General features: G+C 48.7%; 1 protein-coding gene across 5 annotated transcripts in view; it reads left to right on the top strand.

The window, feature by feature from the left end:
• The window catches only part of EXTL3 (exostosin like glycosyltransferase 3), a 139572-nt gene that overhangs the window by 110332 nt on the left and 5578 nt on the right, over positions 1 to 23662 (top strand). For 3 of the 5 annotated variants that reach the window (XM_009283438.2, XM_009283440.2, XM_009283441.2), the window contains 4 exons: positions 16147 to 16274; positions 19796 to 19940; positions 20898 to 21026; positions 22974 to 23554. In XM_009283438.2, coding sequence (XP_009281713.1) covers positions 16147 to 16274; positions 19796 to 19940; positions 20898 to 21026; positions 22974 to 23183 — 612 coding nt within the window. In that variant the 3' untranslated portion in view covers positions 23184 to 23554. Of the gene's footprint in view, positions 1 to 16146; positions 16275 to 19795; positions 19941 to 20897; positions 21027 to 21732; positions 21775 to 22973; positions 23555 to 23662 lie in introns of those variants that run through there. The other 2 variants (XM_009283442.2, XM_009283439.2) reach the window with 2 other exon arrangements.

Here is a 23662-nt window from a genome sequence, read left to right on the forward strand (position 1 = left end):
CCACTGCTGTTGCCTAAAACCAGCGCTTAATTCTCTCGCGTGCCATATGCTGGCTTGTAATAGCTTTTCCATAGACAAAATGTTACCGTAGCCGCAGCTCTCTGAATTCCCTTGGCTTAGGATGTAGCTAATGGGGTTGGTGACCAGAAGGAAGGTGTTACTTTGGGGCATTGGAAAGGAAAAACAAGGGAGGGAAGCATCCTTGTACACTACAGTGTACATAATCGGATGTTTTTTCTCGCACGTAAAAGCTTGAAAATGTCACGGGTGCCAATCCCCCTTTATTGAAGCCTTTAACCATCAACACGAAAGTTGTCTGTGCATCTTTAAAACACGCTCCACTCCGGAGCAGACTCTGTCACAACAGCTAGGGGACAAAAGCAGCACGATAGGACTTGGCACCGGAGTGAGTGCAGCAGCAAAATACCACATTGTTTTTCCAGGGCTGGATTCCTGCTACTTACAGGGTTTGCCGGCTTGCACGTGCCTGTTTAAATAACAATAGAATATTTAATGTCCCCAAATTTTTCCATACAGTGGAACAAGCATGGGGAGGAACTGAGTGTGTGGATGCATTTTTCTCTACTTTTTTCCTTCTGTTTTCACCTTCTTTTCATTTCCTGTGACTTTGTTATTGCAGCTCTTACTTAGTTCAACCGTGTGTTGACATCCACTTCAAGCTAACTTTTTTCGTTCTGTTTTCACCATCTTCTTTTCATTTCCTGTGACTTTGTTATTGCAGCTCTTACTTAGTTCAACTGTGTGTTGACATCCACTTCAAGCTACGCCCTTCTTCCAATGAAGTCCCAGAGCTCGGGTATCCGTGTTTCCTTTCTTCCCATGCTTTTAACTGTCTTGGTGGAGTGGTTTTGCTGTGCAAAATGATTTGGTTGTGCATTCTGTACAGGTTGCTTTATTTGTGAAGTGAAGACAGCCTTGTCTCCCAGAGTAGCTATAACTTGATGTGGTACCACAAGAAATGGATGGGCCCCAAGGCACAGGAGAGAAGGAGCGAGTTGTAGTCACCAAGGTTGTGAATTTGGCTTTGGCTTGTGTGTATTAAATAGATGGGACAAAAGAAAATCTGTGTTTGTTAAAGTTTGCTGGAACGGGAGGGACCTCGCAGGGCATTGGAACATCAAGGAGACAACTGTGAAGGACATGAGAAGGTTATAAAGAGGAAGGTAACTCTTGGATACCAGGTTCGAGAAAGAGATGAGGAGCAAGAGAGAGGTTTTAATTGCTCTGCTTGTTATTACGTGTCGTGTAGCTCACAGATGCCTCCCCAAGCTCTGTGGGATCGATCAGCAAAGATATTGCGGCTCTGAAATAGAAGATGGTGACTTACTCCCAAGTCTGCCGGTGGGCTGGCAATGGTGCAGCACAGCAGCCACAATATTATTCACCTCCTGGACAGTCTCCTACTCCTTTTCCCCATGGTACCTGCCTGTATCTGGTGAGGAAGCAGATGCTGCTCTCCCTTATCTAACTGATGGATGCTTTTTCTCCAATTTTCTTGAAAACAAACTCTGCAGTTAGCGATAAGGCATGACGGCTCTCCCTGCTGTGCTGTGCATAGGGAGCGTTCTCCTCTCCCGAAAGCAGTGCCTGGCTCCTTCCCGTGCTTCTGGAGGAGGAAGAGAGCTAACAGGGAACAAGAAAAGCACTTTTCTGGGGAATATAACAGCTGTAAGCTAGACAATTCTTTGCAATAAGGCTCATTTTCCTCTTGCTCTGAATGCAGGTGACAAAGCAAATTGGTTTCAAAACACTGGTAATAATTAGATTGATTTTATCAGAAGTTTATAAAAGGAATTGTTCTTAATTATGCCTCATTTATGTGAACTCTAATTTCTAACACGTGCTGGTCCTTAATTCCCAACCCATACTGTGGATTGTGGGAGGTGGTTATGGTAGTCTGTATTCATCCCAACCATGTGTTTGTCAGTAGTGTATTAACTACGTCTTGGTGGAAGCATTTGTTCCCCCTTGATTTTATTTTACTTTTTAATTGACTAGTGGGAAGAGTTTAAATAGATCACTAAGTAATAAAAGTCTCAGGGCAAGCCAAGCTTTAAACAACATGATGTTGCCCACCGCAGAGCCCATGGTTTGGAGACCATGGGGGTAGTGCTCCTCTTGCTGCTGCCTTCTGCTCCTCTGGATGGAAGTAGATGGTGGGCTGGTGTGGGATATGGACCAGGTGATGCAGGATCCAGCAATTAGGATCCAGCAGTTGAAGCCTATGAGCAAAGGGAAAATCTTCAGAAACCCATGTGGAGCTTTTATCCTGGTTTGTCATCTACTGGCTCTGCCATGTCGAGTGAGGCGGCATTTATTGCTTGCTGAGGTGAGATCGCATGTTTGGTGAAACTGCCTTTCCCCTTTATTTGATCACGTTCAGGGTAATATACCGACCCTGTTCTCTGATATTTGAGCTGATGGAAGTTGCTTTTCTCCATGAGCTGTTCTCATCCCAGAGGAAAATAAGAGGTAGATGCTGATTAGGGAATCGTGGTATGGAGTTGCTAGTTCTTTTCTTCTAACGTTACATAGAAGAGCTCTCATCTCTAGATAATGGATTTGAGGACAGACGTTCTGGCAGAAAGCTATCTTTGTTTCATTCAGACTCATCAGAACTTTTCCAGTGAGATCTCAGCCTTCTCATCTTGGAGGTCCCCGGAAAGCTTCCAGTCTGGAATAAACCTGGAAGACAAAAGTGGGTTTATGTGCCTGAGTGCTCTTTATGGTTGCTGCTCCCAGCCACGTAAGCATTAATAAATCCTCTGTCCTCTTCCCATCAAAAAATAACTTACCTGCAAACTTGATGGCTTCTTGGCTCTGCTTATATACCAAGTTTATATACCAACTTTTTTAGTAGCTGCTCAGTAAGTTAATAGTCTGACCCCAGTTCCTTCCTCTGTTAGTTGAGCTATGATGTTCATTTTGATGCCTTCAGCCCCAGATATGAATGCCTGCGCTAAAGCTCGTCTAGGATAGGACACAACAGCTTTTAAATGCTGAACAACATTGCCAGGCACCATTAGACATAATGTATTCCAAATGGTGAGATGTACCAATTTTAACAAATTTTAAAATAATCGCACCTGCCCTGCCAGGCGTTTTGTTTTACTGCTGTAGTGGAAATCCTGCTTGACAGATACCGAGCAGAAAGAGAAGGAACCTGCTGAAGAAGTAATTGCACAACAATACTGAGGATTTGCACTGACGAAAGTCTCTGTTAATTAAAGCAGCCGGGCTATCAGCCAAAGAGGAAAGTGTGGAAAGATAAGCTCTGCCTCACTTAGTCAACAGGAAGAAGATATTTCCAATAATCCCCCAGGACCGCATCCCTTGGGTTTCCAGCACTTTCTCCTTCCACTGGAGATGCTCTGACTCTCCGTTGTGCATTTCTGTATCTCTAAGATGGATGTTGCTGTGTTTCCTTCCCATTGATGCTGATGATCTGGTATTGCACGGCAGCTGATGGCTTGGCAAGAACAGGATACCTCAAGGGTGCTCCTAAACCGCCTTGCTGACTTCTACATGTTCTCTGTCTTGCAGATGAGATGTGACAGCCCCTTTCAGGTCCATCCCTGAGCTCTCAGTCCATTTGCTGCCAGACTTCTCAGCACGGACCAGGGGACTAGCAACATGTCGTTTTCCAGTCAAATTAGAAGCGCATGAATTAGCTAGCGGAGTCTTGAGTGAAGGGCTGAGAGAGATCTGGGCTTCAATACTTCAGATGTTTTTGGGCTTTGCTTGTTTTTTTAAATAAGGTCAGGGCGTTGCAGTTTGTGCATGCATCTTAGGCTCTTGTATGGTTGTTCCAGGCTCTCGTATGGCTCTTCCAAGGAGGACAACATACCGAGATTGTACCTGGCCTGAGACATCTCCTGACACATCTGTGGTGAGCACTCCACCTGCATAGCACAGCTGGGGAAAGTGAGGCAGGGTCACTGAATATTTTTATCAAAATAAGGTCAGGCTTTCCCAGCCGGTTCCTCTGTGAGCTGGTTGTGTTTTTCTTCTTCGTCTGTACAGGCTGTATTACACGGCATTTCTGTGGTTAGTTCAAGTACTGGAACAGGGTAGTCCTGGCCGTGGGCTCTTTCCTGGCCTGTTTTCACTCTGCTGCTCTGAATTTCACAAGCTGCTCTGAAAACAAATTAGCCCAAGTGGCGTTCAGCAGTCCTGGCTACGGGTATCGCTCCGACCTTGTGCATCTCTGCCCTGCGTGGTGCAGTGCCAGATTCCCTACAATACCCAAAACAGATCCAGGAGATAAAGCTAGTTCAGAGCAGTGATCCCTCTAGCCCGATGTGCTCTTCAGGCTCTGCCTGTCTCCGGGGATGGGCCGGGCTGCTGCAAGCATCTGCAGCTCCTCTGGTGGCAGAACCAAACTCTTGCTGAATCCCAGGAGTCAGAGTTGGCTTAAATCTGAAGCAGAAAGGTGGTATCTGTTCCCAGGCTCACTGGCAGTACGCACATCTATTCCTGAGCTTTGGTATTTACCAGTCTAGCTCTGGAAAGTTTTTGCTACCCACAGTTTGAATCCCCCATCCCTGAGCTCCAGGCACTAATACTCTGCCTTGTGAAAAGAGTTAAAAGATGTTCCTGCCCTCTTTCTATCTCTTCACCTGTTCTCTTTTTCAACAGTGAGGGCTGGTTAGAAATGGCATCTCTGTGTTTTACCTAATATTAGCAAAATGCCTTTGGTGCAAGGCAGGTGTCCCCATTTCATCGGGTCTTGGCTCTCCCTGAGCACCCTGCTGGATCTTGTCCGGGGAGAGCTCAGGCGCCCAGGTTGGATGCCGGAGCCGGAGAAGGGATGCTGTAGAGATGAGGAGGTCATAGTGGGGAAAAAGCTTCCCCTCGAATTTTACAGTGCAAATAACATTTCTCGGGGGTGGGAAACAGGGAGGCTGACATAAGCCAAAACCAGGACAGCCTGCTATTTTTTTCCTGTATTAAATGATACAGAGCTGTGCTTCTCCAGCCCCGAGCTCCTGGGTCTCAGCCTTATGTATCCAACCCTGTTGTTTCACCACTTAACTTAATTGATGCTGCGCTATCAGGCATTGGGTGAAATTTGTTGGGTTTCATGACTTAGAATCTGAAAGGGCAATATTCCTATTATATAGGACTGACCTTTGAAAATCCTCTAACAGTTTATTTCCATCCAAAGATCTTTGAGTTGTTAGCAAACATTCGTCAACCTAACAGCTGCCTGCGAGATTAGGAAAGGATAGATGGCACCAGTTCGTTAAAATGCAGCCACGTCGGCTTGGAGTATGCCAGTAGTTTCAACAGTGCATTATATCATTATCCCGAGCTTTAGAAGAGCAAGCTGTTTTATCCAACAACCTTTTTGCTATTAAAAGTACTGCTATAGCAGCTGAGGGGTATTTGGAGAGGAAGAGGAGGCACAGAGGATGAAGTTCAGAGTTGAGATGGACTGCCAGAAGCAAGAGCTTGAAGATGGAAAGGGTGAAATGAAGGCTGAAAAAACAAGAGAGTTTGTCTGAGAACATATTTTTGTTGTTAGGATGAGTGTTTCGGTGCTGTCACTAGAGAAGTCTCGGTGGCAGGATCATTGTCCTCCCTGGAGAAAGCTGGATGCGATGCCCCACGTGGCCTCTTGCAAAGGGTCCCTACAGGAGCCGTGGACAGCGGGACAAGCGCAAAACCTCACTGCAGAATCAGCATCTGGTAAGGACCATACTGCAGGCCAGTTCAACACCGCCACTTTTGAACTGCAGCAGAAACCTTGCAGACAGGTGGTATAGCACATAGATGTTTCTAGTTTATTTGCCTTACTTTGTAAGACAAATAATTGTGTACGTATGCCCCTGCTTGCATTGAATCTGTGCGTGCTCTTGCTACAGACGCTCCTACTGCCGTCCATCGTCTCCCCAGCATATTTCGGCCCTGAGCTCTGGGACTGTTTCTAGGCTGGGCAGAATAATTTAATCTGAATTTTCAGGCTTTGAATACCAAGGCAGGATTTGCCAGGTGAAAGCAGGTTTGCGATGTTTGTCTAGCTGCAGCTTGAAACAGTATCGATAAAGAACCACCAATTCATTCATCTGTTGGAACATCACGCCTTTGGATATTGATGATTTAATGGCAAACACCCACCCCACCCCCCCCCAAACCCAAAATTGGGGTTATTGGTATCAAAACCCTGAGCGTGAGATCTTCCCTCCTCAAATGGCTTTCTCTGGTTTCACAGCAAACAGCGACTTGTAAATCTGGCTCGTGATCCCAGACGTGCTAATGGAAGTTGGGTTGTGAGCTTTTCTGTCCCCTTGCGCTCCGCAGTTTTTCCCTGCGAGTTTTCATGTAAAGCACAGAGTGGAGTTTCAGAAAGTTGAGAAAGGAGTGAGATGACGCAGTGGGAGACGTGGTATTTGAAAGGCTCAACTGCAAGTGACAGCATGTTATCCCAGGGACGTTCTTTGAAGCCAAATAATTACAAATAATTGTAAAATAAATCTAATCGGACAACCGACTCAATGTGCATCTTTAATTGCACAGCCACTAACAGCAACACACAGAGAGAATAAAAATAAGTTAGTATCTAGGTCTCTTTAATGTTAAAATAAGCATTCTTCTCCTTTAGTTTCTCTAGAAAGATATGACAGCTGCGCCCATATGAAAATGAATAAATAATCAGTTTTATTTGTATCACAAGCTGTTTTCTCATCTCGGAGATGAGCAACCCACTGATAGCTGTCGAATAGTTTAAAGAGGGACCAAGCATTTGCACGTATTACATGCACGGACACAGTATCAGTTTAAAAAAAGGATTTCCACTGGTATCTTCCTGTGTGGTTTTCTTCTCAATGGGGGATAATTTATGCTTGGTTTTATGCTGCATTATTTAATTACATGTATTTTAAAAATGCATCTGTTTTGCCAATTTATGTGCAGTATACGCTGCCTTTGGATAGCTTTGTAGCTAAATACCCTTCCAGTGAAACTATTTTCATACCTCTGGAGATGAGTCTTAAAACAGTCTATAAATCCTTTTCATTCAAATTTTGAAAATGCCTTAAATTGGAGGTAGCAAAGCAGAGTCTAGCTAGGCTGGTTCAGGGCATAAAGGAGAGGGGCTGTAACTGTTTCAAGGTGAAGAGGAGGCGCTGGGGAAGGAGCAGCAGAATAATTAATACATGAGAAAGGGGATAATGGTAACTTTCCATTCCATCTTTACAAGCAAAGATTAAAGGGAAAGCAAGAAGGTAAAGAATTGCCAGGGGAAGCCACTGTAAAAACCAGGGACATCTCATCGGGCAATAGATGACTGAAGAAACACCCCACTAAGAGCATTTCTGAAGAGTTGTTTTCAGGTGGACGTTCAAATAAATGACCAATATTTTTGGTGCAAGTGCCATCAAATCAAGCAAGAGAGGAGATCCCAGGCAATATGTATGGGGTAGGTGAGAACTGATGTGGACGAGGTTTGGGAATGAGCACTGGCGGCGAAGTGCCATCTTCTTTCTCCTGCCTGCTCTCCCCCTTGCCCGGCCGCAGCAGATGCTGGAAGGAGCTTTAACACCATGTTTACGCATGTGTCAAAGTGCAGGGCTGCAATTTCCCCTGGATTTGCAGCTCATCGGGAACTGTCAGAAACGCCCTGTAGTCCCGTGTTGTGCTGGACTCATTTCCTCGAGTTTTTGGGTCTGGGCTGGGAATGAGAGCGTGGTTGCAGGAAGGAAAGGCATCATCCCGGGGGCTTGGTTATGGTGGAAAGGCCATGCTAGCATCTCATCTTCTGCCTGCTGCCTGCCCGCGCAGCCCTGGCAGCCTGGCGGCGTGCTGGGAGAAGCATCGTGTTGTATTAGGTGAGGCCAGATATTTTTATTTCTCGTGAAATGAAGAATTGCTGGCTGAACTCAAGGCTTGGATCTGTGCTTTTCAGTGTGGTTTTGGCTTTGGAAAGCAGGATGCTGGCCAGTAGGAATTGGATGAATTTCTGTCCTCTGCAAATGGGGAGGGTTTTCTCATGGTGGGAGTTGAGATTGGCAGGAGGAAAGAGTTCTGCGTGGGTAGGGCAGGACCTCTGAGCCGCTGAGTTTGATGCTGCACTTTCAGGAGGCAATCGATAGTCTTCAATAAGCACCACTGTAGTTGTCCTTGGGAAGGGCAATCAAATAGATTTGAGGTCTGGGCTGATCTTGCCAGCTTTTGTGGAGTGTCTCGGCTTGCCCAAGAACAGGTAGTGATAAAACACTGAGAAAATTGAGGAAAAAAGACTGGTCTCAGTCAGAACTGCATGATTCACAGGAGCATCATCTAGCTGGGAATGGGTAGAGGCCTGCAGAGATTTTTGGTGGCATCTGTAGCGATGGCAACAGCTCCTTTGGTGGCTTCTTGGCAGCTGCCTTGGCAGAGAGCTTGGCTTCTTGTCGTGCAGCCAATGTGCACATGCAGTCCCTACCTTGGGACTGGCCTCTCTTTTCTTTTCAGCTCCCTGACATGTTAAATGGGGGGAAGATAACACGGAGCACGAGAGAAATCAGGATCAAATTCATCTTTAAGAGAGAGAACCTCAGGTGTGTAGTTTCCACATGGAGCCTCTCCCAATGCCAAAATCCCTGCTGTAGCCAGGGATGTTTATGTAGCCCCATTTGACATCCCAAACCTGTTGCTTGATTTCCAGCTGGTCAGTGCAAACCTGTTCTGACAGCTGCCCTCCCAAAAAATTACACAGCTTCAAGGATGCTGCTCTTTCGTGGGACCAGGCAGACTTGTCGTCTTCCTTGTCCGCGCCTCTGGTTGCATTTGCAGAGAAGCAAGTGCCAGTCTGATCTAACACCTCGGTTGCAGGGGGAGCAGGGCATGGGGTCAGCCGCGGTAAAAAAAGGTGTGATTTATCCTGCTTATGCATACGTGAATCTGCACACACGCATAACTCCTTCTAAGGAGTCTTGTAAATAATCTTCTGACTCAGCACTTGTATGCTGATGCATAGAGGGAAGGGACCCTGGTGTATCTGGTAGTCTGCGGGTCTTAAGAGCTGATCTGGACAACTTCCTTAATCAGGGGATGCCTGAATTTGTCCAAACTAGGAGTTGAAAATAAATGGCTGATTACAGAATAGTTTCAGGGATACTTGGTACCTGCTCATTGTTGGTACTTGCTGGAGTTTGCCATCTCCCGAAGTCTGCTAACAGAGCCCTCCCTAACTTCTATTAAGCCTAGTTTGGCTGATTTTTAATTGCATTCCTTACTACGTTAGCCAACGGGAGCAGCCGCATGTGCTGCGAGCCTGCAGACACATGGGATAGCTGCTGCAGAAGTCTTGGCTTCCCGTGTGCTTTCTGCAGAAAGAAAAAGCTGTCATCAAGGTGGACGGGAAGCAGCCTGCTCGACTTGAAACAAAGATGTGGATATGGGTGGGATGAAGATCATCAGCTCCCAAATGTTCAAATCTTGCCTTCCTCGATGGGTGGGGACGACGACGGTGGCACCTCTGGAGCCAAGTCCAAGTGGTCAGACTGGTCCCCCATGATTTGGGAGATATGTTAGCCCTTTTCTTCATGCAGAGGATCTGAACTCCTACCTGCTCCTCCATGCAGAGCAGAACAGCAGGGTCCTTGTTGGGCGTTTTGCCCCATCTGAGGTCCTAGGAAGATCCTAACCCCTGAGGTCAGTGCTATCCCCATCAGGCTAAGCTGAGTTTTGCAGAGGGCTTTGCTCCGGTCCAGTGCATCAGTCCTTGGGACAGCAGCAAGCAAAAGGGCACAACCCCGGAGCTGCTGGCTAGGGCGTTCCGCTGCAAAGCATGAGACTTGCTTCACTGAAGCTTATTAATAAACGTTCAGAGTCAGTGCCAAGAAAAGGGATTGACAGTGTTGTAAATCTGCATCCTCCCTGGAGGACTGTGCTGGCAGGAGCTCTCTGCTTCTTCCCTCAAAGTGTAGATTGAGGTCAACTCTTCAGGCGGAAGAGGCAGATGCATTTGGCTCCCGTGTCTTCAGTGCCATAATTCTCAACTGCATGGTGAAAGGGAGCTCGTGGTGTCCCCATCCCCACTGCCTATGGTGCTATTTTTCCCTAGCCCATTTGGGAATGATGGAAACGGATCCTTTTCCAGAGAGCTTGTTCTTTGTTTCCCCAAAATATCCAGCCCTCCTAAAGGCATCCTTCTGGTTTTTTTTCTGATGAAGACCTGACGTGAACAATGAGGTTCCTGGTTTCTTGCAGAGTTTGCTCTTTGCCCAGAAATCAATCCAGTTCACTTAAGTTGAACTGTCAAAACTTCTCCAAGGGCACAGACATTTTTCATGTTTTCACCGTCAAATTATATGTGACACTTAATTTAAAGCTTAAGTGTAAAGCCTCACTAGCAAGGAGACTGCTGGAAGATAGTGATTTTACTGCATTTTTGTATATATGTATAAAAACGTACTATAAAGTATTAGTTAGGGGCATTATTGCTGGGCAGACTCTGGATTTATGCTGTGTTTTAGTTCTGTCTAACATTTTTAAGATCCATTTGGCCAGTGTAGCTATGAACAACACCAGGAGCAAATGAGCTTGCATAGAGTTGTGGGGTTTTGTGCTCCTTGAATCAAAAAAAACCCCATGTTGTGGAACTGAATCACCTTGAATTGATTTGCTGAAAGGAGCAGAAACTTCTAATGTGGTGTGGCAGGTGCTTGGAGGCATTTTAGGTCTTGCAGTTTGTCTCAAAAGTTTGCAAAATGTTTAGGAGGTTCATGATTTTGAGCTGGGGGCCATTTAGCTGATGACAAAGTGTTTTAAAAAAAAAAAAATAATTCCTAAGGAAAAGCCCAAAATAACGACAGCCAGAAATACACAATCTGGGATAGTTTTCAGTCTGGAGGGGCTGGGGTTTGCGTGCAGGTCCTACCACTGATGCTCTGCTCGGTGTTTGGAGCCTTAACGTTTGCTGTAAGGGAAGGTGGCTTTTTGGTAAATGCGTTTGTGTGTGTCTTGTAGCTCGATGGCTGATTTCGTGTCCTCCTCGCTGTTTTAATCTCCTTGGGTAAGGGTAACTGCTGATGCTCTGTTTTGCCAGAGCACAGTGTTTCAGCTTTGCTGAGGGAACATCTTTTGTTGGGTTTTGACAGAGCTCTTGGCTCGAGACCGTTGAGAAACAAGATTGTGGCAAAATCGGTCATTAAAATGATGGAAGAGCAGGAGAAACAGCCCTGGGTGAGAGATTGAGATTTCAATCTGTTTGAAAAAGAACAGAGAGAGGGTTTGGTTACGGTACCTGTGTAACTTTTTTGGGGCGGATGAGGCCCACCGAGGAGCAGCGGCTGGGAGCTGAAGGCAGATAATTCATGAGGAGCAAGTTGTTGACGTTTAAGAGTGAACATCTCGGAGGAAAGGTGGATTCCCCCACTCTTGATGTCTTCACATGGAGACAGGATGCCTTTCTGGCAGAGATCCTTCTGCCGGTGACAGCTCAGGTCTGCGACAAGGTCCCTGTGACCTGGATCATGCAGAAGGTTAATGTAGGTGACTTGAAAGTCCCTTTTGGCTTAACTTACTGCTGTCAACCCCAACAGCCATCCACCACTGGTTCTCCAGAAAGCATTTAGACTTCAGCCGGTGCCATGAAGTTTGAACTCACGCCTTTGTAATTTGGTCTGAGTTGTCATTTCACAGCTGTTTTACGGTGCCATGTGATGAGAGTCTTCCAGAGGAAGGGTGGCTGCATCAAGTCTCCTGGTCCACCATGTAAGGAGGTCACACAAGATTATCAAGATGAGCTCCTCTGGCCTGTAAATCCCTGAGTTCGGCAACATAACATGCCTCTTGTCTGTACGTATAGATGTGTGGTCACCATAGTGTCTGCTGGCTTTCTCCACCCAGCCCCACGCGTGGTGGAGGGAGATGAATTGGTTATTGCTAGAAGAGTGCTTTGAGATACCTGCGGCCGAGGACATGGCACAATAAGGTGTCATTCAGCTGTATTTTAAGTGTGTGATGAAGCCTTGAAAAATTGCTAAATCTCACTTAATGCTATGTGAGGGAGAGGATTGGACTGTTTTTTATACTTTGCTGGTATAATAACCCTTCTTTTTTCAGCCGGCCTAATAAGTTTCTGAGTACATTTGTGCCAATAATGTCCATTTCATGCCTGAGGAATCTGGTGTTTTTAGAGGCCCATTGAAATGTAAAAACTTTAGAAGAGAGAGAAATGTTTCAAGTTCCTGAATCAAATACTCTTCCCATTCCCTCTAACCTGTTTTTACAAGATTAGTTGCTTGCATTAAAGCAGAAAAGTTTCCTGAAAATTCACTTTTATCTTTCTCGAGTTATATTTTCTGTCTAATAACACGATGTCCTCGTTTCCGCAGCTTGGGATGCAGCACATGCGGTTGAGATCAAAACCTGGTCTTGCCTGGGGAGGCACCGTGCTTGAACCGTCTCGGGGAGATAGAGAGATGGGAGGAGGGTTTTGAGTCTCGGCCCCATCGGCCCCATCGTTCCCATCTCAAATCGCTGCCTGCAGGTCCCCAAGCGCTTCCTTGGTGTAGTCGCCCAGGGGAAAGTGCGGGGATTTACAAAAGCCACTGAATGAATAGTTGTCTGATGACAATTAGCTGCATCCTAAAAGTGCTGTAAATCGTGATCGTTTCTTTGAAAACAAGGCATCAAAGGCAATAGCTTTAAGTTGCTTCTAACTTTTGCTGGAGCTGATGTGATGACTTGAATGTGCTTATCAAGGCTTGGAGGCATCTGGCTCCTTTGTAGCATCCTTCTCTTTAGGGAAGAGTTTAATGCTGGTGCACTGATCTCTCTATCCTCTGGGGTCCCCAGTTTCAGGCGTTTGAGGTAGGATCCACTTCACTTTCTCAGTTGACAGTAGTTGCATCATGTTATTGTTCAGCAAGTTACGGGAAGACAAGTCAATAAATTTGCTGGGTTTTTCCTTGGGATCTATCAATTTACAGGCTGCTTAAATATTAAATACTCCCAGGTGAAAGGCAGGAGTACACCTATTTTCTGTGAAGTGCAAAATCTGAACACTGACACTTCCAGACCTGCAAAGCTTCAGACTTGATGGAGTAACCTGAAACCTGCCCGTTGCAGAACTTGTGCCATGTTTTGCCTCCTGTCCAGATCTTTACAACGCAAGAAGGTGGACCTGACTCCAAAGCTCAGGTGAAAAACAGCCCCGACTTTGTTGGGTCATTGGACCTCTGAGCTAAACATCAAAACTTTACCTCTCTCTTGATTTTGAGTAGCAGCCAAAGCTCAGATCTGGCCCTGGATTCTCTTTAATCTCTTGCACAGCCCCCTTGGAAATGGGTGACACCCAAAAATAGTTGCCGCAGGGGCTCGCTCTGGCAGTGGAAGAGCTTTAGAAGTGGCTTGACCATGAAATGCAGGACAGTGCTGTGGGCAAAATCTCCGTGCTGCCGTTTTCAGCTTTGGGGAGCAGAAATGAGTTGATGTTTATAGACACGGTACCTGAATCTTTCCTGAGAAGCTGAGATGAAGGCCCATGGTGAATAGGAGTCTGATAAATTCAAAGCAGTATCTACTTCCCAGCACATCAGTGAGGCAGAGAGGGGTTTCTGCTGCTCATCCTGGTGGTTCTCACTCTTTTGTCCTTTATCCATCCATACATCTTCAGCTGGCAAGGCAGGACCTTGCCTGGGAAGCAGGATACCAATTTGCTATGGACTCAGTCCAACTTCTGCTAATCCTATGGGTAAGACACCCACAGACTTCACCGAGATCAGGCTTTCTGAGGAAATACCATCGTAACGGCAGAGATGCAGCGTGGCACGTGCTCTTTAGCAGAAGGCTAAATAATGTATCAGTGCTGCGTTGAATAACTTTGCAAACTTCCTAGGAGGCAGGATCAGCAACGGGAGGAAAAAGTTGGTGGTCACGAGACTTCATCAGGAGAAACGGTGCTGCTTTCAGAAACCCATCTTAAATCGTCATGGAGCTGGAGAGTGATGACCGGTTCCCAACTGGTCCAGGCTGGAATTTACTGGAGGGGCCCTTGCCTGTGTCAGAAACCACGAAAGCTCCTCTCAGGTGGTTTTTTGCAATTGCTGCCGATCCTGAAGTCTTCATGAAGCAGTTGAGAGCTGGCGTGCGGAGTGGGCTGCCTGCGTGCTGACCGGGAAAGGAGCCAGCCACATGTGGGAGGCAGAAAATTTCCTGAGGCATTTAACCACTCATGTAATAAAAATGGATCCTGTAAATGCCACGATGCACTGGGTGATTAATTAGAAAAGGGCTGGAAATGGGGGCTAATGGCTCTTAATTAAAAAGGTGAAATGCCTGTGTCCCACTGGAGGCATTCAGCGGTCCCCACCAAGGTCTGGTTTGCTGCCCTGAGTGATGTTTTTGGTCTTGTCATCATATCGGTTTGCCAAAGTGCTCTTCCAGTCCAAAAAGCAACTCTGAGCAGGGCCCAGCTGCCCCATCTAGAGCCGCATCCCCTCATTCTGAGCCAGCAGACCTGGTCCTCTTGGTGCAGCTGCAAGAGCACTTGGGTTTGCTAAAGCCATTTACAGATACAGCTGTGGCGATGTAGGAGAAATTTTAAATTCTCCTTGTTGACAATTTGGGGACCACTCTTAGCTCCTCTCCTTTCCTGGTTGACGCATCCAGAGGATGCCCACAGCGTGTTGGGTTTGGTGATGCTTCTGTGGAGGTGGTTTTCTCGAAACCTGCACTGGCCTCCTTGTGTCCAGGTCTTCCTTGGCCTCCTGGGTCAGTGCCTTAGGGCTGTACCGTTCCAAACCTCCTGTTTTTTTGATTCCTGTCTTACCAGCTGCCTCCCCCAAGTCCTCCCTCCTCATCGTCCATTCCCACCGTGATTCCTGCCACCTCTCTTTTCCAGCAGTTCCCAGATAGAGAAGATATCCCTGGGAGCATCTGCTGGCTCACGCTAACTCTGAAAGTAAATACAAACACCGTGCTGATTTTTATCATGCTTCTCCACCTTGGGAGGGAGAGGGGGAAGAAATTCCTGTGCCAGCATTGTCTGTCTCTGCTTTTGCCTTCTCCTATGGGCACTAATTGCATCGCAGCCCTCCTGGGGTGGGTGTGCTGCTGGCTCGGCTCTGGCCCTGCTCCACCGCGGCTTAGAGCTGCATAATTTGTTCAACTCCCTGCTATAAATTGTTCGTGCTGTTGATGGATCTTCAGTGAAATATTTTAATGCGTTCTTGTCGAATGTTCCATTCCTCCCTCCCCCAGCAGCTATTGACAGATGAAAGCACTAACACTGGCTTTACATGGGAATTTAATTGTACCAGCTGTCATGCAGATCCCCGATACAAATATTTTCCACTGTTAATGGTTTCAGTGTGGGCTTTTTTTATGTGATCAAATGTAATCTTATTTAATGGAGTTTTATTGCCATGACGCCTTATTCTTTTCACCAGGCTGGACTTTATTTTTGAGTCAAGAGAGATTGTTCAGAGGAGAGCCAGAGAAATGACTGGAGGGATTGAACGGGATGGGAAGCCTGGGATGAACTGAGTGACTGTAGATCAGCCAGGGCAGGCGAAAACTGTAAGAGCAAGGGAGAGAAAGGGTCCAGCGTGGATGGGGCAGTCAAGAAGAGGGAGAAGTTCAGTCTGATTTTACACGTGTATGGCTGGGGATAAGGGAAATTGCACCGTGGGGGCGTTGGAAGAGTTTGGAGAGAGGGAGGCATTGCAAACAAATATGTCCAAGGCAGAAATCATGGGTAGCTGCAGAAACAATTCAGTTCTGACCAGCGCTGGAGAAATGCTGCAAGGGCCACTTCTTCAGTGGCTGTAGGAGAGACCGTCCGTGTTTCCACCTCTGGATGATGCTTCGTTATTCCAGAGCCACCCTTCAGCGCGCGAGAGGGCAGTGACCGCAAGCACAGCCGTTACAGCTAGTACCTGGCATCATGGGGCTTGGGTTTGGCTTTTGGCAGTCCTGTGAGATGGGCAGGAGGCAGCAGGTAAAAGGGCTGGAAGCTGGAGCTGGCGCCGGAGTGAGCTGATGCTTTTTGCTTAGAAAGCGTTTCCCCATCGCAGGGGCTATGAAGCAGTGCCGAAATGCTGGACCACCGCAGCTGGTGTGTGCAGCCCCAGCCCCTAAATCTCTTCTGTGGGCTTGTACAGCCACCATAACTATCGTGTGTTCGTCTCTTAGGTTGTCCGCACAGAGAAAAACAGCCTGAACAACCGGTTCCTGCCGTGGGATGAGATCGAGACGGAGGCCATCCTGTCCATTGACGACGATGCTCACCTGCGCCACGACGAGATCATGTTTGGGTTCCGGTGAGTCGCCTCTGCACACGTAGCCTTTAGACCCAAACTGATGTTTTCTGCATCCAGGGTCTGCTCAGGTGCAGTGTGGCCTCGTGGCTAAAGCTGGGGCCAGAATTAGGACTAGCGCATCCCTTCCCGTGGCTTTCCAACTCAGTTTCTTGGAGGAGCTAATGAACTGTTTAATGAGTGCAGGCGGGCGGGCTGATGTCAGGTTGTCCAGGCAACCCTAATTCTCATGCTTCTTAACCTCAACTCTTCAGCTTTTGCTGTTCTGATAATGTTCCCTTAATGGTTTTGGGGGTGCGTGGCTTCCTAGGATGGAAGGAAACTGGAAAACAAATCCAAGAGACCTTTGCGTTCCATCCTTCATGTGCCGTTGGCAAGGCCAGGACATTCGCAGCCGCTGCAGGATGTGATGCTTGTGTGCTCGCGGTGGGCTGCCGTCCTCTTTGCTCGGTGTGACATTGGGATGTGACAGCTATTTTGGCATTTTTTTTTTTTCTGCAGAGCATGGAAAAGACAGATGTTACACAGAAAAGGCTGGTGCTGGTTGCTCTCATTCCCACCCCCTTTCTGCTCCAGCATCTACATTTTCCCTTGACTTTGCCCTGGCAAAAAGCTTCCTGATTATGGGGCCAAGGGAGAAAGCAGTTACGTGGGCTCCTGCCGTGGGAGGTTTCTGCAGGCTGCTCCTGCAGCTCGTACAGCTAAACCTCGCCGACTGCCAGAGAGGCACCGGGGAGTGAGGATGGCACGAGGAGAGAGCGCTGGAGCTCGTTTGGCTGCGGCTCGTCAGCTCGCCGGGCCAGGAGCGGGGGCTGCGATTGCTAATCCGAGAGCACCCAGCAGCTGGCTGGGGGGCGGGAGATGGGGACCAGCTCTCTGCTCTCACCGAAACGTGTTGGCTCATGTTTGGGAGGAAGATTAAAAGGCACGAAATGCCTGGAAACCCAACAAGCTCTCTCCGAGAGATGAGAAACGAGGTGTTAAAGTGATTAAAGCAGGGGAGTAGGCGTCAGGGCTCCTGGCTTCCCTTCCATGCCCCGTTTCAGGCTCTTTATCTGTACTTGGCTGTTTTCTTCCCCTCTTTGGTCTCCGTTTTCCTTTGCTCGTCCACAGCGCCTGGCTGAGGCTTTACTGATTAGCCCTGGAGAGCATCAAATGAAAATGATAAGTGCCATGTATTATTCTCACTCATATTCCTGCTTACAAACACTTTGTTCCCACAAAGCCTCCCTGTGTTAACATGTTCAGCCAGGGAAGGGACCGTGTCTCGGTGATTGAGTGAACCTCTGCCCATAACAACTGTGTTTTGCTGAAACTTTGCTTCGGGCTGTAATTCCTGGGGCCAAGAGCCTCTTCTTGCTCTGTTTGCCACTCAGGGGCGAGCTGGAGGTGGGCACCCTGAGCAAACCTTTCTGAGGAGCACACCCCAGACGATTCTCCCAAGAAATCCTTATCTTTCTGGCTGAGCTGGGAAGGAAAAAGTGTCATGTTCATAGGAAAGCGAGACGTGGGAGCGGTGAAAGGGAATGAGTAGTTTCGACTGGCTTTTCAAAACAATCACACTGGATTGACAGAAACCGCAGCAAACAAGTGCTTGCTGGGAGGATGGTGCCAGGGAAGCTGCTGGCGGTGTTAATTACTCGGTTTTCATTACCAGATTATATTGGAGTTTCATTAATTTGAGTAGAGGATATAACAATAAACGCATCTTTGCTCCTGACTCTGTCAGTAAGTGTAATGAAAGCTCAGGGCTCTCGGAAGCTCAGTCTCTTCAGCAGCCTGCGATTGCCCTGCAGCCATCGCTTCTGTAGCTCTCCGCGGGAACGGGGGTTGTGGGAAGAACTCGCATCCACACGAGGGAAAAACCCCAAAAGGCCACTTTCTGCCCTATTTTGTGCCTGTGAAGAAGGGAAAACCCTTCCGTGTCCAACAGGCTCCCGCTTGGGACTTGTTACTTGTAGTCTGGAGTCGCTGGGTTTGGAGATGCAGCTTGGACACTAACCGTTAGGGAGATGGGATCGGACAATCCAAAGGAAGCCGGCACCCCTGCCAGTGGAAGCTGGATTTATTTCCCAGGTTAGGCATTAGGCACTGATGTTTTTCTTAATTATTCCTGCCAGTGTTGCAGCTATCCTGTGGGATTTCTCTCGAGGAGAGTGAGCTTCAGATGAGAGCAGAATATTAAGCAAGCCCACGCTCTCACATGCGAACCTCAGGATTCAGTTTCCTACGGCTCGACTGTGAGCGTGTGTTAGGGTGAAGGATGCGCTTACAGCCCCCGTGGTTTTTCCCATATGGACAGAGCCCGGGAAGCTGCCGGGTGATGGTTTGGGATGGGAAGCTGGGCAGTTTAGCACTCCAGACCTTCTGTCTGGAGACACCAGGGTCTTCAGCATCTCAGCAGCTTTCCTAAAGGGAGCTTGATATTATTTTGACTTTATGGAGGAGGAAACTGAGCTTCTGGGAGATGGAAAGTCCTCGGGATTTGGGGGAAGAGGCCAGGAGACACTGGCTTCCTCCCAGGCCAAGCCCTGGCTGTTCTGGACTTTTTGTGGAGGGAAATACGAGAGAAGCAGCGCTGGTGTATGTGTCGTGCAGCGATGACCCTGCATGGGCTGCGGGAAGCTGGTGGCAAATGGAAGAGTTTCCCATCTTGCTGGCTTTCACTGCCTCTTTCTCTGCCTTTCCATCTGAGGTCTTAAGTTTTCCATTCTCTGTGTAATTCAGAAACTAATTTTGGGCCACTGGGCTTTTTTGTTAGTTTTCTTTTAAACCTACAGAACAGCCCTTATGAGTTAGAAAATCCCTAATTCATGAGTTAGGTGCACTTTCCCCGTGGATAAGCAACTCGAACGTGCCTCTAGGAGAGGACCAAGGTGAAAAGCTCAGCTTTGTACCAGGCAACGTTGGTCTGTGCTCACAGCCCATGCTTGGGGAGAGTTGGCTGAGGGATGCTTCAGTTCACATCTAACAGCTTTTAACCTTCAACAAGAGAAGGTCAACAAATTCTGTGTGTCCGTTAAAGCCAAGATTTCTGTGTTCAGCCCTTTCCTGCACTACAATAAGAAAGAAATCAGAGTTACTGTGGGGGGAGACCTTGTTCACGTGTCACTCAGGCAGCTGTGATGGCCAGTCGGTCCCTCCTACCGACATTGGAGCTTTGGTGCTGTGGAGGTGGGCGAGCTTGTACTCAACAGCCTACGTAAAAAGCCGTCTTTAGCATGTTGGAATTCTCCATATTTTTATTAAAAAAAATTAAATGGACTTTAAAGCAAGGTAGTTGCCCGTTTTACCAATGTTTATCCTTTTTGCCCAAACTACAACGTATGTTGGCCGTTCTTTGGATGAGCAGTTGCCAAACTTTTTTACGTATAGGCATCCCCATCACTTGCAACCCCACCGGGGAGCCGGTCCCTTGGTGTCGAGGGCATAGTCCTGTGTGTAGTGGTTCTCAGCCAGAGCCGTGCTCATCTCCGGACAGGCTCCCCGGGTTTGTGTCTCACTGAAGGGCTTTGTGTTTGCAGTGTCTGGAGAGAGGCAAGGGACCGCATCGTTGGCTTCCCGGGGCGCTACCATGCATGGGACATCCCCCATCAGTCCTGGCTCTACAACTCCAACTACTCTTGCGAGCTCTCTATGGTGCTCACTGGTGCTGCCTTCTTCCATAAGGTGAGATATTGTGGCCGCAAAGCCCTGAGCTTTCCCTTCCTTCTCAGGGTAACCAGAGTCTGTATGTTTGTGGGGTGGTTTTTTTAAAGAACAAATTTTGGAGCTCACCACTCCTTTTCCCTCAATTCCTCCAAACTGAAACACAGCCAGCAACTGGTCTGTGTCCCAGCAAACGGTCTCCTCCAGGAGCAGCGTATGTTTGTGCCACGGGAAAAGCACCACGGCGCTGAAGCAGGCGGATGGAGCGCGGGGCCGAGCGCATTTCAGCGATGCTCTCGGTGATGGTGAGGGCGAGGCCGGCCACAGGATTGCCTGCCCTGCGTCTTTACTGTAGCATCTTTAATCTTACAGACTCCCAAGTGTTGCAAGGGGTAATTTGCAGGAAGTCGTGGGTTTCTGCAGCTGCGTGGTGGCACGGGCTGGCTGGTAGATGTGGGAGGTGGCTGGTTTATGTTGGAAGGGAGCAGTGCAGAAAGTGGCTCTGTGATGTGTGCCTCTCTGTGTGGGAGAGGCAACGGTGGGCAAACAGACCTTGAGAAAAGGATGGGATGTTTTCCCGAGGGGATTGTCCTGAGCTGTCATATCGCGGTGGGAAGGTGATCCACTGCTGCCGTGCTGACTGCAGCAGCAAAGACAGCAAGATCCGAGGGGGCTGAAACCATCGGATTTTGATTTCTGAGGTCACAGGAGCCTCGGGACTTGGCGAGGGTTGTGGCTATGGCGTAGATTTGCTGCTGCTCTGGCTACAGCAGATCTCCTGGGTGCAGGATTAACTCCATTATGTGGAGTGTCTCCACTGGCATTCTTGAGCTCCGAGTCATGTCCCAGCGAGTGGTCTTGATACTCGCCTGCGGTGCCACGACTGCTGCAGGTCTGGTGCAGGTGGTGCCAGCGATGGGTGGGCGCTTGCTGCTTGGGACCACCTTGAGCAACGCTGCGCCTTTTTATCCTTTCCAGTACTACGCCTACCTGTACTCCTACGTGATGCCGCAAGCCATCCGCGACATGGTGGATGAATACATCAACTGCGAGGACATCGCCATGAACTTCCTGGTCTCTCACCTGACGAGAAAACCTCCCATAAAGGTAAAGCGCCGGGCGGGAGTTTGTACTGGGCTTTGCGTTTCTGGAGAAACAGTGGTTTGGTCGATGTCTTTGAAAGGCAAGCGGCATGTTAGGAGGCTGCTCTGCTCCGAGGGAAATCTAGCTCCCTTTCTTTCAGAGCAGCCTGGTGCAGAAGCTGTGCTGTGCAGCACGTGCTGCCCTTACCAAAATCTGGCTGCATCGCATCTCTGAAGCGCTGTGCTGCAAGCGTGATGTGCTCGAAGCTGTCAGCGTGTCCCCTCTCCGGCCTCGAGGAGACGTAGTGTGTGTTCCAAAAGGTGTGAAAACTCAGTACAGCCCTTAGAAGCAGCCAAATCCCCGCCACGGCGAGCGGATGAATTGGGGTTTGACTTACGCTGCAGCTCAGACCAAAGGGTTTCCTGGCTCAGCAAAGGCCCTTCTGAGCAGCTGATCCCGAAAAGACAAATTTCCTTCTTTCCATAACATACAGGGCAAGTAGGAATGATTTCCTTGCTGATTTTTGTGTAGCTTTCCAGAGACATTTAGGCTGATCAGCGTGCAGAGGGGCTGTTGGTCCAAACACTGCAGCCCAGCTGAAATTGCCCTGCCCTGTAATAACAAATAAATGTCAAAATTTTGAGCATGAATTTTGGATGCAGATCATTCTGCTCTTTATCGCTGCTGGCAAACTGCTCTTTACAGCCCTGCATATGTCTCACCGCCGCAGGCCAGCTGCCTTGGACATGGGTCTTGGCCACAAGTATGATGGGTGAGTTTTTCTGTGTGGTGTCCTTCCCATCTGGAGCTACTGTGAAGTGGAGGTTGTAGAGTTTGGTGGAGCTGAGAGGAGAATCAGACCAAAACCAAAGGGCACTGCAATGGGACATCTGATTCAAGACAGACAAGGAGGCCCTTTAATCAACGGGTGGCCCCTCAGCACCTCCTGAAAACTGAAGCCCCCTCCAAAGATCTTACTCTGGGTGCCTAAAACAAGAGGCGCCCCAAATTGCTAATTCTTCTGTAGCATCTGTGGCCAGCAGGTCAAGGGAGGGGATTCTGCCCCTCTGCTCTGCTCTGGTGAGACCCCCCCAGCAGCACTGCGTCCAGCTCTGGGGTCCCCAGCACGGGAAAGACACGGACCTGTTGGAGCGGGTCCAGAGGAGGGACACGAAAATGGTCAGAGGGCTGGAGCGCCTCTCCTATGAGGACAGGCTGAGAGAGTTGGGGTTGTTCAGCCTGGAGAAGAGAAGGCTCCGGGGAGACCTTATTGCAGCCTGTCAGTACTTAAAGGGGGCTTAGGAGAAAGATGGCGGCAAACTTTTTACCAGGGCCTGGAGTGACAGGACAAGGGGGAATGGCTTTAAACTAAAAGAGGGGAGATTGAGACTAGATATAAGGAAGACATTGTTTACGCTGAGGGTGGTGAGACACTGGCCCAGGTTGCCCAGAGAGGTGGTGGATGCCCCATCCCTGGAAGTGTTCAAGGCCAGGCTGGACGGGGCTCTGAGCAACCTGCTCTAGTTGCAGATGTCCCTGCTCACTGCAGGAGGGTTGGAAGGGACCTTTAAAGGTCGTCTAGTCCAACCCAACCCATTCTGTGGTTCTATCTGTAGCCAGTGTGAAAGGAAAGGAGTTCCTTTCTCACGGTCTTTTTTTTTCCTGAAACAGCTTCTCAAACCTTAAACCAGAAAAAAGTAACTAAGCGTTAGATGATCATCGTTTCCCCCTTTTAAGTCTCTGCTCTGACAGAGCTGGTGTGGACCGTGTCCTTCCTTGCCTGGACACCCTCCAAGGGACACCCGGCAGTTGGGGAGAGCACGGCCAAATCTGTGCCCGGTCTGCAGCGTGTCATGAAGGACGTCAAACCAAGTCCCCCCACGCAGCGCCTTGGGCGCAGGCAGGGTGTCCCCCCCGGCCAGGGTGTTGTGGGCAGCGTGGCAGTGACCGTCTTTGTCCATCTCGTTGCAGGTGACCTCCCGCTGGACTTTCCGCTGCCCCGGGTGCCCCCAGGCGCTTTCACACGACGACTCTCACTTCCACGAGCGACACAAGTGCATCAACTTCTTCGTCAAGGTGTACGGGTACATGCCCCTCCTGTACACCCAGTTCCGCGTGGACTCGGTCCTCTTCAAGACCCGCCTGCCCCACGACAAGACAAAATGCTTCAAGTTCATCTAGAAGCGGGAGGCAGCCGGGTGCCCTCGGCTCTCTGAACTTCGGCCAGAGGTGGGTGAGGGCGGAGGGTGGCTTTTTGGCAGGGCTGCGAGTGCAAAACGCCTTTTGCTATTGACTCCGGCCTCCCTCCCACGGAGCAAAAGGGACGTCCTGGATTTGGACGGGCACGTTTCGCCCTCCCTTCCCGCTCTCCCCACAGCGACTTGACTGAGCGACAGGAAACAGGATCTCACGGCTTCTGTAAAGACACTCCCTAGGATCGTACACTGAGGAATGGCACGCTGGCTAGTGGCTCTGCCCCTTCGCTAGCCAAGGGCAACCATTCTTTTTAATTATAATTATTGTTATTTAAAATGAAAGTGTTTTAGATTTGCCGCGTGAGGCTTTTTTTTTTTTTCCCCCCCCTCCTTTTCTTTCCCCCCACCCCCTTTTCCCCTCTGGACCTGTCTGCCCACTCGGGGGGGGGACCGGGGCGAGGCCAG

Source organism: Aptenodytes forsteri, unplaced genomic scaffold (assembly GCF_000699145.1).
Source record: "Aptenodytes forsteri isolate BGI_AS27 unplaced genomic scaffold, ASM69914v1 Scaffold534, whole genome shotgun sequence".
Taxonomy (NCBI): Eukaryota; Metazoa; Chordata; class Aves; order Sphenisciformes; family Spheniscidae; genus Aptenodytes; species Aptenodytes forsteri.